General features: G+C 41.1%; 1 protein-coding gene across 6 annotated transcripts in view; it reads left to right on the top strand.

The window, feature by feature from the left end:
• Fry (FRY microtubule binding protein) overlaps positions 1-17,688 on the top strand; it is a 348,931-nt gene that overhangs the window by 307,566 nt on the left and 23,677 nt on the right. For 4 of the 6 annotated variants that reach the window (XM_048341548.1, XM_048341547.1, XM_048341550.1 and 1 more), the window contains exons 52-59: positions 2,653-2,661; positions 6,117-6,317; positions 6,871-7,029; positions 10,510-10,676; positions 12,459-12,648; positions 13,834-13,983; positions 14,751-14,849; positions 17,400-17,483. In XM_048341548.1, the coding sequence (XP_048197505.1) occupies positions 2,653-2,661; positions 6,117-6,317; positions 6,871-7,029; positions 10,510-10,676; positions 12,459-12,648; positions 13,834-13,983; positions 14,751-14,849; positions 17,400-17,483 (1,059 nt within the window). The remainder of the gene's footprint in view (positions 1-2,652; positions 2,662-6,116; positions 6,318-6,870; positions 7,030-10,509; positions 10,677-12,458; positions 12,649-13,833; positions 13,984-14,750; positions 14,850-17,399; positions 17,484-17,688) is intronic. The other 2 variants (XM_048341549.1, XM_048341552.1) reach the window with 1 other exon arrangement.

The raw sequence follows: 17,688 nt of genomic DNA, 5'->3' as shown, positions 1-17,688 counted from the left end.
CAGGGAGGGCATCCTTCAAATAAGGGCCATATTAAATTTCACTTTAGAGTGTTCTGGCACTAATAAAAAAGGATTGCAGAAGTTTCTATTGACCATAATTAGTAAAAAAGAAACCATTCAGTAAGGGCAGGGAGGGTTGTTTTTAAAAGCCTAAAACACTCCTGCCTAGCAAGCATCAGCCCCAGAGTTCAAGCCTCAGTACTGCAAAAAAAAAAGGGGGGGGGATCGACATTCTAAAGCAAAATATATACCTGCTTTTAAATATTTGCTATGTGTTTCTGAGCCAGAGCTGAGTGCTAAGCTAAAGTCAAAAGATAGCTCTCTAGTCTGACCCCTATGTTGCTCTTAGCTAAACAAGTGTAGACACCCTCTTCGTGCTAAACTTAAACTAGGGAGGAAAATTGGCAGAATAAGAAAAATATGTTTCCTGTCTCAGCTAGATGAAAACATTCTGCTGAGTAAAACTAGCAGGAATGATATGAGGTGGAGGAATCACCCAATTTCAGAGCAATTAACAAATGTAATTTCTATTGAAGGGGGCTTAAGCTGGGGCACCTGTGGCTCAAGCATGTGATCCCAGCTGATCAGGAGGCTGAGATCTGAGAATGGCAGTTCAAAGCCAGATTGGACAGAGAAGACCATGAGACTCTTTTCTCCAATTAACCAGCAAAAAACTGAAAGTGGAGATGTGGCTCAAGTAGTAGAGTGCCAGCCTTGAACAGAAAATGTCAAGTTAAGGCAAGAAGCCCCAATATTGACACCAAAATAAAAGAGGGGGGCCTCATGTTGATGTAGCTCAGTGGTAGAGTGACTTAGCACCTGTGTTCCTATCTAGCACAGCAAAAATAAACAACTAAAAACCAATCCATCAATAAAGGAAAGAAAGGAGAGAGAGGGAGGGAGGGAGAGGAGAGAGGAGGGAGGGAGAGAGATAGAGGGAGAAATGAAGGATATAAAAGATATGAAAGGGAGGAAAGGAGAGAGGGAGGGTGGAAATGAGGATTAAGAGAAGAAAGGAGTGAGGGAGAGAAGAGAAGGCATGAAAAATAGAAGCTGGGGAAGGATAAAGCAAACAGGCAGATGGTGGCTGGGGTTTGGCCCAGTAGAAAGGGAAAGAGGGAGTGGAAAGAGGAAAAAATGTTCCTTTAAAAAAAAGTATACTAATATTTTCCAGGTACAGTAAGAACAACAAGAGATCATTTTGTCTTTTGTGATTAAACTTTTGTAAAGAACTCAAAAGAGTGCACTTTATTCAAATGAAATAAGCCATTTGAAAGCCAGGTGTTATGCTGCACATCTTTATTATTAGGTGCTTGAAACAAGAAGGGACTAAGGCAGGAGGGTTGCTTGGCCCTTGGAGTTTCAGTCCAGCTGAGATAGCAGAGTGAGACTGACCTCATCTCATTCATGCATGCATGGATGGATGGAGGGATAATATAGACTGATACATACATATGCACATACATACATAATACATCATACATACTGATAGATGATAAACCAGTTGGTAATGTTTTACTACTTCCGGACAACATTATAGTAAATGATATCCAGAGCAGTAGAGTTTAAAGCATTTGAGCTTCAGACTCCATCAGCTCCAAGTTTGAATCCCAGCTCTGCAAGTAACCTAGCCATATGGCCTAAGCCTGGGTTAGTTTCTGTTGGTTTCTGCATGCCCATTTGACCGATGAGCATGAATAAAGAACAGCCTGGCAGGGGGTGGGGGCTGGGAATATGGCCTAGTGGCAAGAGTGCTTGCCTCCCATACATGAAGCCCTGGGTTCGATTCCTCAGCACTACATATATAGAAAATGGCCAGAAGTGGCGCTGTGGCTCAAGTGGCAGAGTGCTAGTCTTGAGCAAAAAGAAGCCAGAGACAGTGCTCAGGCCCTGAGTCCAAGACCCAGGACTGGCAAAAAAAAAAACAAACACCCACAAACAAAGAACAGCCTGTGCAGAGCTGTCAAACATATAGCTGGTGTTCTCCGGCTCTTGTATTCTCATTGGTGAAAAATTTCATTTTATCCTCCTTAGAGAAAATCAAGTATACTGAACTTCTCAAGAACACAGTTGTCAAAAAAGACAAGTCATTTTGTCATGTCTATTATTTGTTAAACAGTCTGGGAAGTTCATTGGATAATATCTGTGGAAGTTTTTGCCCTTGAATCTTTTAAGGTGCTGTATCTTTGCTATTAATGCACATCTACAGTGAACATCGTGATTACAGACACTTTTAGCTTTGTGAACAGGGTCAGGTGATCCCACCTTTTTTTTTTTCCTAGTGGATGACCCTCATTCATTTGCTTGTGACATTCAACAGTTTCTTCAGGAATAATTATTTAGGCGTTCAAATGCAAAAGTGTTGAGAGCAAGGTTGTCACTGAAAGGGAAAGCTACTTCAGAAACAATGTCTATGATTTATTGCCCTGACTACATCACCCACCATTAAGAAGTGCAGCATTTCTGGTGTCTAATTATCATTTTTCTTTTTGGGGATAATGCATATTTAGCCTTTTTCAAAAGTTGTATCTACTGAAGTATATATTGTTAGCACTGTTGTGTTAAAGCTAAGACATGCATTTGACTATCTTATGTCATCATTTTAAATAGACCTTTTATTTGTTTTTCTTGCCCATTCTGTCTGCTCCCCAGGAACTCCAGGTAAGATAATGCTATTTTTAATTCTGATGTGCTAGTAGATGTTTGGCATCATTGCAGATTTATAACAACGTAATTGCTTTTTTCCTTCCTTCCAGCAAGTGTATGCTTACTTGTGTGTATATTTCTGTTTAGATGTGTGTGATATGAGAGGTATTTGTTCTTGGCTGCTCTAGTGTAGAAATATTTTCTAAAATATAGAAACGCAGAATTTAAGTTCATATGCATAGTTCTGGAAGTTGCATGATAATCTCTTTTGAGAAACAGTGGTGTTTCCAATGTAATTCATGGAAACCTTACGTTTTCTTATGAAGCAACTAAACTGGATGAGTTTGATTGCTAAATTATTAAGAGTGAAACTAGGCTAGAAGTGTGACTCAGTGGTTGTGTATGTGCTGAGACCCTGGGTTCTGGACCCAATATCATAGACAGACAGACAAACACACACACACACAGACACACACGAAACCTACAGCTAATGCTATACCATATTTACTTTCAATGAAATCTTTTTGTTTTCCAAGAATTGGAAAATAACTCTGTATGGTAACTAGATAAATTTTCATCTAAACCAAGGCTTTTAAAAGTAAAAAGGGGTGCTAATAATAATTAACACCAAGACAACTGGTATAAACCAGGGTCAGCCTTGGCAATTGACTTATAATCACTCTAAGGCTGTCATATCAGACACAACTCCAGGTAGCTTCATACTGGACCACATACACTCCTTTAACAATACCTTTTTGGTTAGGAGTATGGCTCAGTAGTAGAATGCATCCTTAGCCTGCACAAGGCCCTGGCTTCAATCCTTAGTACCTCCCATAAAATAATTCTTTTTGACATAATAACTCTTTTTGAATATTTCTAAACGTTCTAGTATACTGGTTAATAATTTTCTATCCCAGTATAAATCCTGTGTGGTACATTTTAGCTTGATAACTGTACATACACACTGTTTTGAATAGTCAGCCATCCTTTACATTTTCTCACATGGTATCTGCCATTCTCAGTAAAGCACTATTTGACTTTTAATTTCGTGTGAATAAAGAAGCCAATATGGCATCTGGAGGAAAGGCAGAATGGATGGCGGCTACAGCAGGGGTGTATTCCTGTGCTATGCTGGAAAGCCTGGCTGAGGACTTCATCACCATGGATTTTTGGGGGGGAGTGCTCAGGACTGAACCAGGCCTCACACATGCTCTAACTGTGCACCACCCCCACCACTACCCCCTTCCCCCCCCCCCCCAAGCCCCTGTCACCGTGGACTTGAACTGGACTGAGACTATCTAGCTCAGGAAAAGTTAACCAGGGACAGTTTGGGCATCTTTGCCTCTAATAGGGCTGTTGAATTTTCAACCAAAACAGATCTTATTCCTGCAAGAAGTGCTTTCTGTCTCCCTGTCATCATGCTCAAAGAGTCTGGGACCTCACTGGAGCTTCCTTCATGTCAACAGTAGCAACCATCCATGTCCAGCACAATGTACTCATACCTAGACATCTTTGTTGCTTGGGAGGTTTGTGGCTGCGCCTGAAAATCATTGTAAGAAAGGCAGAACTGTTGCTTAAGTGCTAATGCAACCCATCAGTTCATTTGGTATAAGGATAGTGGTTTTGTGACTTTACGTTTGTGTATTTCCCTCAGTGATTTTTTTTCCATTCTATTTTTTTTGTCTTTTTTTGTTTCTTCACACATGCATTTTTCCTTTTCTCCCAAGACTTCTTACGCTTACACATTTTTTTTCTATTTTTTCTACTGCAATATTTACTTGCAAATATCAGGACAGCAGTCTTTTCCACCATTACCAAAAAAAAAAAAAAAAAAAAAAAAAAAAAAAAAAAAAAAACCTCATAGCAAAGAGAGTAAAATCAGACAGAAGTTGAATATCCCTTAAGGAAAATGTCCCTTTGCGACCAGGTGATTCAGACTTAGGGGAAAAAAAATCCTTTCAGATTTGGTTGGTTTTTTTTCAAATTTTGGATTTTTGCATATACATATGAGATACCTTAGGGATAGGGCCCAAATCTAAACACAAAGTTCATTTATGCTTCCTATATGCATACCTCCTGGAGGTAATTCTCTATGGTATTTTTAGGTATTCTGTGTTTTGACTCTCATTGGATGATATGAGATCCGATGTGGAATTTTCCACTTGAGATGTGATTGCACTTCAAATGTTTTGGATTTGGGAGACTTCAAACTTTGGAAAGCGGAAACCTGAAGTCAACCTGTAGATAGAGATGAGACACCAGATACAGATGATGAAGTCTTCTAGGTCTGTTGGCCTTGTGATCAAACTCCTCAAGAGCTGCCATGACAGGGAAGAGTAATGATAACCTTGGTACTATCCAGAATGACATGCTTAGGGTACTTACCTGTTCCCTTCACCCACCAACAGCCAAAACAGACTTCTGAGAAGCAAAGCATCTGATACCACAGGTCGGTGATAACCAAAAACAGTAGACTTAAGCCAGAAGAAAAGGAACAAGTGTGATACTAAGTTTGTCATTCCAATTCTCATATCATTACAGTGTTCACTGAATTCCCATCAGGAAAGATGTCTTATTTCAATCAGTCATTAGGCTGTGCTTCACAATACCAAGAAATGAACCTGGCACCAGTGGCTCATGCCTGTAATTCTAACTACCCAGGAGGCTGAGATATGAGGATCGGGGTTTGGAACCAGCCCAGGCAGAAAAGTCTGAGACTCTTAGCTCTAGTTAACCAGCCAAAAGCCAGAAGTAGAGCTATAGCTCTCATGTACATCCTTAAGCGAGGGAAAAAAAAAACTAAGCAGGAATGTAAGGCCCTAAGTTCAAGCCCCCAGTCTCAATACTGGCAATAGTCTTTGTTTCAAGAAACTAACTAGTTTCCAGTTTGAGAGTTATTTCAAAAGAGGAGTCTAAAACAAAAAGCACTGGCCTCTGCCTAGCGCATGATCCGTCAACTTTGCCTCGTTCTCTGACAGTCTTTGAACTCTGCATTTTATCTGTGAAAATCGCTGTGGCCGAGCAGGCTGGAATGTTTACCTAATGCTCTTCCACTTCATAGTCAAAGGGTTCCGGAATGTGCTCCCACATGTCTTTCCTTCCAAAAACTATTAAACAAGGCTGGTGGGGGAAGGGAGAGCACACCTCTTTTTTGGTTTTTTTGGTATTCAAATTTTCTTTCTTGCAGATTTTGGAAAACCCAGATCATATCTAGGGTTAACCAAAATCAACTTTAAAAGAAAAAAAAACATAATATCCAACATGCCAAAGAAAAAGATACAATAACTTCTACCTCTGACTTAATACAAGAGTCTGCTTTTGTGTCTTTTCACATCAGGTAAAGTAAAAGTGTGGATACCATAGCAGATGAGGGCTTGAGAGTTGGTGAGGATCCTATCTGTTTCTAAACTGACTGTGTAAAGCTAAGCCTGAGAATTTGGGCATAAAAGCTGGCTGTGCTGTGATTTCAGGGGGAGAGCATGGACAATTTCAACTGGGGCGTGCGCAGGCGTTCTCTGGACAGCCTGGACAAGTGCGACATGCAAACTCTGGAGGAGCGCCAGCTCTCAGGAAGCACTCCCAGCCTAAATCAAATGAACCACGAGGACTCCGATGAGTCCTCCGAGGAGGAAGACCTCACCGCCAGCCAGATCCTGGAGCACTCAGACCTCGTAAGTAGCAACCCTCCCACTGCAGGAACTGGGAGCCTTGGTTTCTGTAATCAGGGAAGGAGTTCTGAATCCAATTCCAGCTAAAGAAACTTGAAACATGTTACTGCTGCTGAACTAAAATCTTGGCTCTCAGGTGGTATCTTGCTTCTAAGTAGATTCTTCTCTGGAGGTGACAGACAGAAACAATTGCTGGTGTCCATGTGTTATATACTTCAAAAGCCTTCCAGCCTTACTTTTTCCCAAATAGTTATGATGCTGGTATTTTCTTTATAACTTCTAGGGTAGCTAAAGCTTTAGGAAATATATCAGACATTTTAATGAGGTTCTCTGACAACTCAGAAACTGGTGCTTTAATGATACCAGATGAAGACTAGATTGCCTGCCACTATGTTTAAGGTCGAATAATAATGGTGAGATATGGAAGTTAGGAAATTAAAACCTGTCCACCAGCAAGTAGAGAGCAATCATGTGAGGTCTTACGAAAGGAGCAACTAAAGCTCCTAAAGAATGTGACACTCATATTCTGTTTTCTTCCCTTTGCTTTTTTGAACAGATCATGACCCTCTCGCCCTCAGAGGACACAAATCCCATGGAGCTGCTGGCCACATGCGACTCCACCCCCGCCGACCCTCATTCCTTTAACACCAGAATGGCCAGCTTTGATGCGGCTTTGCCTGATATGAATAACCTGCAGATTTCAGAGAGTTCAAAGGTGAGGAGATTTTTGGCAATTATGATGGTTTCCTTAAGGAAAAAAATTGTTTTAACTTACTGAGAATTCTTAAAGGAGATCAAAAGTGGAAGAACATTTTTTACTTTCTGGTTAATGAAATAATTGAAGCTTGTGCATCTGAGCTCATGGCTTGAAGTTGTTTTACACTACCTAATTCAAGCAGTCATCTACTTGGCGGGAAGAACTGTTCTGAAGTTCTTGGTAAACCCTGTTCTTGTGTGAACCCTGCTGATGGAGGTCAAAACAAAGTGGCATATGTCTATGATCGCTGTGACTGAGGAAATGTTCTCTGTCATGACTTTTTTGAAACAATATGCTAAGGAAGGTGTGGGTGGAGGGCCTGTATTAAAGGAAATTTTTTCCTATGTAGGAACCAATTATACAATTTGCACATTGATTCAGTGCTTGCCTTTTGGCATGCTATAGGAATTTTTTAGTGTCAATCACAGTATTATGTGAAAGCTTTCCTAGTGAGACTCTCCAAGTAGAAAAGTTAACTAATGGATATAATTTCATATTTTTAAAAAGCAGACAATGTGTATTTAAGGTTCATTTTATCATAATTTCCAGAAAATATACTGTCCATAAATCCATCTTCTTGTTAACATTCTTCTTAATTTCTCCTATGAAACTTCTATGCCTATCAATATAAAATTTTATATCCTATTAAAATCCCAAAATAATCTGTTGCTCTTAGGATAAAATCTCCCTTATCCTGAGTTTGGTTGTATAACTCTGGAAGAGAAAATAGGAAAAAAAATTATAGAAGCATTTTTTTTCTGACACTTCTAAAGGCAAACTACAATAAACACAGCTGAGATTGAGAAAAAGCTACATGCAACCACCAAAGAGAAATTGCCTAAAAATTCTGAAACTTAAAGAATTATTTTTAAGATGGGCACTGATGGCTCATGTCTGTAATCCTAGCTACTCAAGAAGCCAAGAATTTCCTTTGGCATATGCCACGTGGCTACTGTATATGTTTTTGGTACACTGTGTATTGTATATATGTCTACCTGATCTAGGGAAGGGAAAGAAAAACAGGGTGTAAGATATCACAGGAAATGTACACACTGCCTTATTATGCAACTGTAGCCCGTTTGCACGACACCTTGTCAAAAATTTTAATAAATAAATTTTAAAAAAAGAAGAAACACAAGAAACAACAACAACAAAAAAGAAGCCAAGATATATGAGGATCATAGTTCAAAGCCAGCCTGGACAGACAAATCAAATCCAAGAAACTCTTAACCAGCCAAAAGCCAGGAAATGGAGGTTTGGTTCAAGTATAAAGCCCTGTCTTTGAGCAAAAAAGCCAAGAAGGACTGAGAAGCCCTGACTTCAAACTCCAGTACTTGTACACAGGGAGTGCCCTTGAAAAGGGACTCTTTGGATTCGGTAGAGTCCTTTTTTAGCCAAAAAGAAAACTTTTGTTCTATGTTAAAGTATCAGAAGCCTAAGGCTAAAAAATTAAATTTCAAGCCAGGTGCCAGTGATTCATGCCTATAATCCTTCCTAGCTACTCAGGAGGCTGAGATCTAAGGACAGTGGTTCAAAACCAGCCCAGACAAAGAAGTCCGTGAGACTGTTTGTTTTAATGGTAATAGGCTTTGAACCCTGGGCCTCATGTATGCTAGCAAGCAATCTACTACTAGAAGTACATTTCCCCCCTCCCCAATCTTTATATTCTTGTTTTTGAAACAGCATCTTGATCACTTTGCCTATGCTAGCTTTGAACTTTGCAGCCACCTGCCTCCACTTCCTGAGTAGCTGGGAGTACAAGCATATAACATCATGCCCAGCTGGCTTTGTCTCATTTTCCTATTTCTCATGAGCTAGGCTTCTGTGGTATTTGGTAAATTTTTATGCCAAAGGGGCTGGAGAGGTGCTTTTATAAGAATTCAGAGTTTTCTGAATAAAATTATGTGCACTAATAACCCGGAATAGTCTCAGAAACCGGTATCATTGAACAGCAAAGCAGAAAGCAAATGCAGCACTTATAAGCAGTTCCTTCTTACACATGTAGTAACCAGTTCTCCTAATACATCTTCATGCTAATTAACATTCTTGTTAATTTCCCACTATGAAGCATTCAAAATGCCATAAACTAAATGGGTGGCTAGATATTAACCTGTGATAAAGCTCTATATACATTTTTATTTTTTTAAAACAACTCAAAACATGTACGTGTATATTTCCTCTCCTCTTATGTGTAACCCCGTTGCCTTCCTTCCTCTCATAAAGAACAATCAGTTCTCCGGCTGATTTCCCCCTGGCCCAAGTTCAAGCCCAGCCTCTTTGTCCATTTTACTGGTCATGTCTCTTTCCTGCCTGTCAGTGACCCCTGCTCTGTCTGCCCTAGAGCTGTTTCCTGTCCCTGTTCATTCAAATGCTGTAATAAAGTGAGAGCACATCTTCAAATATGCTATCTTGAAAGCATATCCAAGAGTACATTATATGTGCAAGTGGACGTTAGAATTTTCAATATATAAAAGCCTGCTGGGCACCAGTTGCTCACATCTGTAATCCTAGCTTCCCAGGAGGCTGAGCTCTGAGAATCACAGGTCAAAATTAGACCAGGGAGACAAATCTAATTAACCTCCAATTAACCAGCAAGATGTGGAGGTATGGCTCAAGTGGTAGAATGCCAACCCTGATTTAAGAAAAAAAAAAAAAAAAAGCCAGGTACCAGTGGTCCATGCCTGTAATCCTAGGAACTCAGGCTGAGATTTTGAGGATCTTTATTCAAAACCATTTCATTTATCTCCTATTAACCAGCACAAAGCTGGAAGTGGAGCAGGGGCTCAAGTGGATAGTTTTGGCTTGAGGCTAGTGCTCACAGGGGTAGTATCCAGGCCCTGAGTTCAAGACCCAATAAACAGCACCAGTTAATTTAATTAATTAAAGTATAATTAAAGCTGAGAAGGTTCTGTGCAGGCCTTTGATCATTTGAGCGCAGTACTGTTGTTTCTTGAGCATTTATTGTACCAGGCACTGGTAATTCTAAATCCTAATTCCCCTGGGCAAAGCTCTTCCTTATTGAAGAATTATCTCTGCTTCTAAAGTAAGCAAGAAGAGTTCTGAACCCAAAGTCTATGTTCCTCTTCCCAGCTTCACAATTATCAACCTCCTGACATTAGGCAGGCTCTCTCCACATGCAGCAACTTTTGCTCATCTTTTGGCCCAAGGATTCTCTGCAGACTTTTCCAAGTTTACCATTTATATTCCATAAATATAGGTTTAATATGATAATTACCAGAAGCTCCTTGGGACCTGAAAGGAAGATAATGAACACAGAGCTCTTCTATTTCTGAACCTACTTCTAGCAATGGATTGTGTTGTAGCAAGAAGACAAATGTCCATTTCTACCAATCACTCTCAGTATCTTGTTTCTGCTATACATAAACAGGATATCTTGTATGTGTGGTTACACAGAAGGATTCTTTTCCACCCCTTCAGGCTGACGCTCTGCAGGAGGAAGAGGACACCACAGTGCATGAGGATGATCTCTCAGGTTCCATCAATGAGCTCCCTGCCGCTTTCGAATGCAGTGACAGCTTCAGTCTGGACACGACAGAGGCAGAGGACAAAAGCAATCGGGGCCTGGACCAGTTTACCCTTGCAAGGTAAGGCAACTCTTTGGCAGGAATGCTTCCGTGTGGGCATGTGAGTGCACAAAGCCAAGTGCTGTATGGACCTATACAGCTGTGGCCTCCTAACAAAGGAGCCCACAGCCTCCCACCCAGTAAGGGCCTTAGTGAAATCAAGAAAGGACCGCCATGTAGGCATTTCAAAAGCAGCTTGAAAAGCCAGAACAAAGGGCCTGGAGACATGGTTCAGGTCTTATAAGCTTTGAAGATAGGCAACATTTTGCCAAGGCTTGAAAATGAGTTCTTTCCATTTTGAATTAAAAGATACAAACAAGAGATTCTTGCTGAGCACCATTGGCTCACACCTGTAATCCTATCTGCTCAGCAGGCTGAGACCTGAGGATCTCATTTTGAAGCTAGGTCAAGCAGGAAAGTCCATGAGACTCTTACCTCCAATTAACCAGCCAAAAGGCTGGGGTGGCTCATGCCTGTAATCCTAGCTACTCAAGAAGCTGAGATCTGAGGATCGTGGTTTGAAACCACCCTGGGAAGAAAAATCCATGAGGCTGTCATCTCCAATAAGCTACACAGAAAAAACTAGAAGTGGTGCTGTAGCTCAAGTGGTAGAGCATAAGCCTTGAGCACAAAGTGGCTCAGAGACAATGCTCAGGCCCTGAGTTCAAGCCCCAGGACTGACTCCCTCCTACCCTACCCTCCAAAAAAGTAGAAGTGGAGCTGTGGCTCAAGCAGTAGAATGAGTGCTAGCCTTGAGCAAAAACAAAATCCTCAAGGACAGCACCCAGGCCCTGAGTTCAAGCCCCAGGTCTTTCACATCTAAGAAAAGAGACTCCTATCTCCATTTAAACACCAAAAAGCTGGAGATGAAGGTAGTGTACCACCAACCTTGAGCAAAAAAGCTAAGGGACAGTGCCCAGACAGGGGTCAAACTTCAGTACTGGCAAGTATACGCACACCAGAAAATGCTCTCGACACTAAATACTACTTTTTTGAGATAGGGTCTCACTAAGTAGCCTAAACTGGCCTTGGACTCAAGATCCTGCTGCATTAATCTTCTGAGTGCTAGGATTACAGGCGTGTACCATCCTGGCTAGCAATATTACTGTTCTTTAAGTGGGTATCTTTCATTCAGCCTTGTTGCTGATATCTCTGAAACTAGTGAGCTATATGAATAGAAAAGGGAAATTAATGAAAACACTATGCCTAAGTTCAGCATCTAGGGTAAGTCACAAATTAGAATGCTATAGATTTACTTTAGAATCAAGATCCTAGGATTAGTCTTCTGAAAGCTGAAAAATAAGAACTAAATATAAATTTATGACATGGTTAGATGAAGACTGTCATGGTGAGTCATAACTGACTCTATCAGAGGAAAAAGCTGAGACAACACCTGGAGAGGAATTTGACTTTTCACATTATCCCTCTTTCCTTCCTGTCTCTTATCCTGCATTTCTCTTCTTTCATTTCTTCCCCTCCTCTCGCCTTCATGTCCTCAACATTTATGCATCTGCAGTCTTTCTCCATAAGGGACAAGTTAGAAAATCAAAACATTCAGTATAATTCCTTCATAGTATGGATGAAGTGCAAATGCATGGGAACAAGGGTTTCCTTTGTTGGTGTGTGGAGACCCTTGCTGATGGCTAAGAGTCTGTATAAGGGAATCAGAAGTAGAGCAATCACAGAAATCAACAGGTGATCTCTGAATCAAGCCAAGTCCCCACAACCCTTTCAGGGGGAAATTTTTCCAGCTAGGCAAAAGCTGGCCTCCCCTCCTGATGCCATGCTTTGCATGTTTTCCAGCTTTGGAGAAGGTGACAGGGGAGTGTCTCCCCCTCCCTCGCCCTTCTTCTCTGCCATCCTTGCTGCCTTTCAGCCCGCAGCCTGTGACGACGCTGAGGAGGCCTGGCGCAGCCACATCAACCAGCTCATGTGTGACTCCGACGGCTCCTGTGCCGTCTACACCTTTCATGTGTTCTCCTCTCTGTTTAAGGTACGGGGTGGTGGTGGTGGGGGTCATCAAATCACTTTAGGTAGATGGGTAGCTTTAGATTTCAAAAGGGGGTGCTATTTTATTCTAGAATTATCCTGTTTTCAAGATGTCCCTAAATTCCTCTAGCTACAGTTATGAAGACTTGGAACTCAGCAGACTTTGGGTGTGCTGATAGGGAATATTTTGCACATCTGCCACTCGAGCTTATATTGTCTTCCTCATCTTGGGTGACTGTGGCATCGGGACCATTAAAACACACACGCACACACGCACGCACGCACGCACGCACGCACGCACGCACTCACGCGCCTAAGGAACTATGCCATCGATATTTTATTTTGGCTTAGGGTTTTTGGCCGGTTGTGGGGCTTGAACTTAGAGCCTGGGCACTGTCCCTAAACTCTTTTGCTCAAGGCTAGTGCTCTACTACTTTGAGCCACAGCTCCACTTCCAGTTTTTGAGTGGTTCATTGGAAATAAGAGTCTCATGGGGACTTTCCTGTCCAGGCTGGCTTCGAACCATGATCTCAGCCTCCTGAGTAGCTAGGATTACAGGCATGAGCCACCAGCACTCGGCTCGATTACATATTTTGATAAAGATTTTAAAACAAGGCAGGGGATAATAAATTTGGCAAGAAATGCAATCACTACTTTACGTATGTAAATGTAACCCCTCTGTATATCACCTTGACAATAAAACTAAATTTAAAAAAAAATTAAAACATAGCGAGGCACTGGTGGCTTAATCCTAGCTATTCAGGAGGCTGTGATCTGAGGATCTTTGAAGACAGCTTGCAAAAACAAATCCAAGATTCTCTTCTCCAATTAACCAGCAAAAAGCTGGAAGTGGAGCTGTGGCTAAAGTAGTAAAGCACCATCCTTGAGCAAATAAAGCTAAGTTCCAGGCCTTGAGTTCAAGCACTAGTACTGGCACACACAGAGAGATTTTAAAACATGTTTTCTATTAGTAATGATTTTTTAAATGCTGAAAGAATGGATTTGGGGGGGTTTTAACCACAAAAACAAATATGTGAGATAATGGGCATGTACATAGCTATATTTATCTCCTCTGCAATCTATATTTCAAATCAATTTTGAAGTCCCACCACCATCCCCCCAAAAAGGTTTTCTCTGGTGCCTAAGTTAAACTTGACCTTTGTAAATGACTGCTAATCCTGCCCTACAGAATATTCAGAAAAGGTTCTGCTTCCTGACCTGTGACGCAGCCAGTTACCTTGGAGACAACCTCCGGGGAATTGGATCTAAATTTGTCAGCTCTTCCCAGATGCTCACCTCCTGTTCTGAATGCCCTACGCTGTTTGTGGATGCTGAGACTGTGAGTATCTCACCCTGCTGTGGTGGCCAAGGGCCTGCACTTGCTCAGCTGGGGTGGCGTGACTCCCAAAGTTCTGTGGGTCTGCAGGGTCATCCAGGTACATTGCTAGCCCTGGCGGAGCCATTTCAGAGAATCGGGGAAATACCTCTGTGGTCCCTCCATTTCCTTGGCACCCTTTTTCCCCACTGATCCTGGGCATGAACTCTGGGCCTGGGTGCCATCTCTGAGCTTTTTTTGTTCAAGGCATGCATTCTACCCCTTAAGCACCACTTCCAGCTTTAAGTAGTTTATTGGAGAAAAGAGTCACAGAGTTGCCTGTCCCAGCTGGCTTTGAACCATGATCCTCAGATCTCAGCCTCTTAAAGTAGCTAAGATTACAGGTGTGAGCCACCAGTGCCCAACTATTGCTTTTCTAATTACGGGTGGTAGGACTTGAGTGAACGAGGGAGAGCCTCAATGGACATCTGTTCTCATACCATATGGAGTCTTACTAGTCTGTGAATTTTTCATGGAATACTTGGTAAGGCTTGTCTGCCTGTGCTGATACAGAAACATGTCTTGATAGGAGGCTTGGATTAACAAGCTAGTTTAATCAAAGTCCAAGTACAGCTGGTAGTGGAGTAAACTTAGGTAGTGCACTGCTTACTGAAATGCATGGTTCCACCCACTCCCATTTGCCTTATTTCTAAAACCTTTTCCCACATGTGTAGCCACACCTTCGTGTGAAGTCTGGTTGTTTTAATACATATTATTTTCCTGTCTTTAAGCTCCTTTCTTGTGGACTTCTGGACAAGCTCAAGTTCAGTGTCTTAGAACTGCAAGAATATTTGGATACCTACAACAACAGAAAAGAGGCCACCCTCTCAGTAAGCTTTATGTGTTTCATTCAGATAAAAGTCAAATGAGCCCAACCACAATGAGGTCTCGGGAGGTGATAGGAAATAACCTAAGATGGGTTCTGCAGAGAGAAGACAGATGGCATCCTTTTCTCTGTTGGAATGACAATTCCTGTTTAGAGGTGGCAGCACTGACTAGATAGAGAGACTAAAGTCTGTAAACAAGCAATCCGTTTATCAGTGTTCCAACTTTTCTTTCATGAGATTACAACTTTGCCTTCATGAGAGAGAATGAATTTATTACTTCCTCACCCAAAACTATTGGAGGTGTTCTCGTCTTCTTTGCTCCCTTGTGTAGCTTCTCTTCACCTTGGCCATTACTCTTTCCTTTTCTCTTCCCTCATAGATCTAAGTGGGAAAATGTCAGAAATCTAACTATCCCTCTAAACCCCTATTTTCTGACAGGTGAAGGCCTAGAGAATTTGGTGGTTCAATGGTAAATTCCTTGGCAAATGGATTTTGAAGTCAAATGGACTTTGGTTCAAATCATAGCTCAGTTACTGAGCTTGAATATGTTACTTACCCTCTCTAATCTCAGACTTATCATGTGTGAGCCACTGCAGAATTGTTGTAAGGATATACAAGTTATAATAGTCATAGCAGCTAGCATATCTTAGTCCATTCTCTGTGCCCAACAGCCTTCTAAGTGTTAAATATCTTAATTTAAGTCACTGAATGCTGCCAACTCCAGGAAGAGTTGCTAAGAGATGCTATTGTTATCCTCATTTCTTGAGGAAATGAAGGAATGGGGTTAGAATGCAGATTGAGAATCCAAGGTTTATATTCTTAACACAATACTTCCCTGGAAATATCAATAATATCTGCAAACTTCCCAGCACATTTTTATACATTTATTAGGGTTTGGGTTTGTTTATTACAATTTTTATCAATCTATCCAATGGCAAGAGGTCTGATGTTGCATTCTTCACAGTCTGTCCTATATTTCTGTGTCTCTTTACCTGTCACATTTCTCAGTCACCAGCCAGTAAAAGCAATCCCTTCATTTTGGCTGGTGAGTCAAACTAACCTATTAATGGTAAGGCCCATCTCTGTGAGTTACTATCCTAAATGCCTAAGATTTACAGAATCTCCACAGTAATAGCCGAGCTGTTTGCTGTCATTTCCTTTCTTTGAATGAAGACCTGTCCCTTAGAAATCTGATCATAAGACCAGAAGTAGATATGTCCCAAGTCAAGAATTGCAGTCCATGAGGAAGTGTTGGCCCTACTCACTAATCTATACCATGCAAATAGTCTCTAACCATAGATGTAGTCCTTCATTTATACACAAATTAAGATTAATCTACTGATTTGTCATAGCTAGAATCTGGAACCAACCCAGATGCCCCTCAGTAGATGAATGGATCAGGAAAATGTGGTACATATACACAATGGAATTTTATGCCTCTATCAGAAAGAATGACATTGCCCCATTTGTAAGGAAATGGAAGGACTTGGAAAAAATTATACTAAGTGAAGTGAGCCAGACCCAAAGAAACATGGACTCTATGGTCTCCCTTATTGGGAATAATTAGCACAGGTTTAGGCAAGTCACAGCAGAGGATCACAAGAGCCCAATAGCTATACCCTTATGATCACATAAGATGATGCTAAGTGAAATGAACTCCATGTTATGGAAACGATTGTTATATCACAGTTGTAACTACTTTCAACGTCCCATGTGTATCTGTAGCTTCTATTATTGATGATGTTCTTTATCACCTTCCTGTGGTTGTACCTACACTATCTCTGTAATCTTATCTGAGTATATTGGAAACCGTGTATACTGGTATTAGAACTAGGAAATTGAAAGGGAATACCAAAATCGAGAGACACAGGGTAAAAAAAGACAAACAACTACAAAAGCAATACTTGCAAAACTGTTCGGTGTAAGTGAACTGAACACCTCATGAGGGGAAAGGGTAAGGGGGAGGAGAGGGGGGAATGAGGGACGAGGTAACAAACAGTACAAGAAATGTATCCAATGCCTAACGTATGAAACTGTAACCTCTCTGTACATCAGTTTGATAATAAAAATTTGAAAAAAAAGAATCTGCTGAAACCTTAAAGTGATATGTTGCAATTTTTAACTTATTTTTTATACAAGTAATTGGGCTTGAACTCAGAGCCTAGGCACTGTCTCTTAGTTTTTTTTCACTGAAGGCTAGTGCTCTACCGCTTGAGCCACAACTCCATTTCCAGCTTTATGATAATAGGTTGGAGATAAGAGTCCCAGGGACTCTCCTTCCTGAGCTGGTTTCAAACAGACATCCTCAGATCTCAGCTAGTATTATAGGCATGACACACCAGCATGAAATATTTTTAAATGACTATCACTGAGCCCATACAAACAGATATTTTCATTTCAGTTCATCTTTTAGAGCCTTTCCTAAAAGTCAATAGAGTAAAATTCTACTCCTATGAGATAGTTAATTGTGAATTCTTGCTGACAGAGCTTTGGTTTTAAGTGTTTTTCAGGACCTTTCTGAACGTACCTGTGTCTCTCTTTTTCTGACCACAGTGGCTTGCAAATTGTAAAGCAACCTTCGCAGGAGGATCAAGAGATGGAGTAATTACATGTCAACCAGGAGACTCAGAAGAAAAGGTAATACAGCCTATTCAAAATGTATCTCTTCTGTGCTCTGACTCTCCATTGATTTTAAGTCACCCAAGAAGCGAGGAAGGAGGAGGCAGAATGAGACATCTCATGCATTCACATGAAACCAATAGAGTAAGACAGCATGACGTTCAGTCCATGCATGACTGTGTGATGGGATTTCAGAGATGTTTTTTCCCTTCTCTTTTGAAAA

Source organism: Perognathus longimembris, chromosome 3, assembly GCF_023159225.1.
Source record: "Perognathus longimembris pacificus isolate PPM17 chromosome 3, ASM2315922v1, whole genome shotgun sequence".
NCBI classification, from domain to species: Eukaryota; Metazoa; Chordata; class Mammalia; order Rodentia; family Heteromyidae; genus Perognathus; species Perognathus longimembris.
Note: the sequence above shows the minus strand (reverse complement) of the source record. Positions and strands in the feature narration are given on the sequence as shown.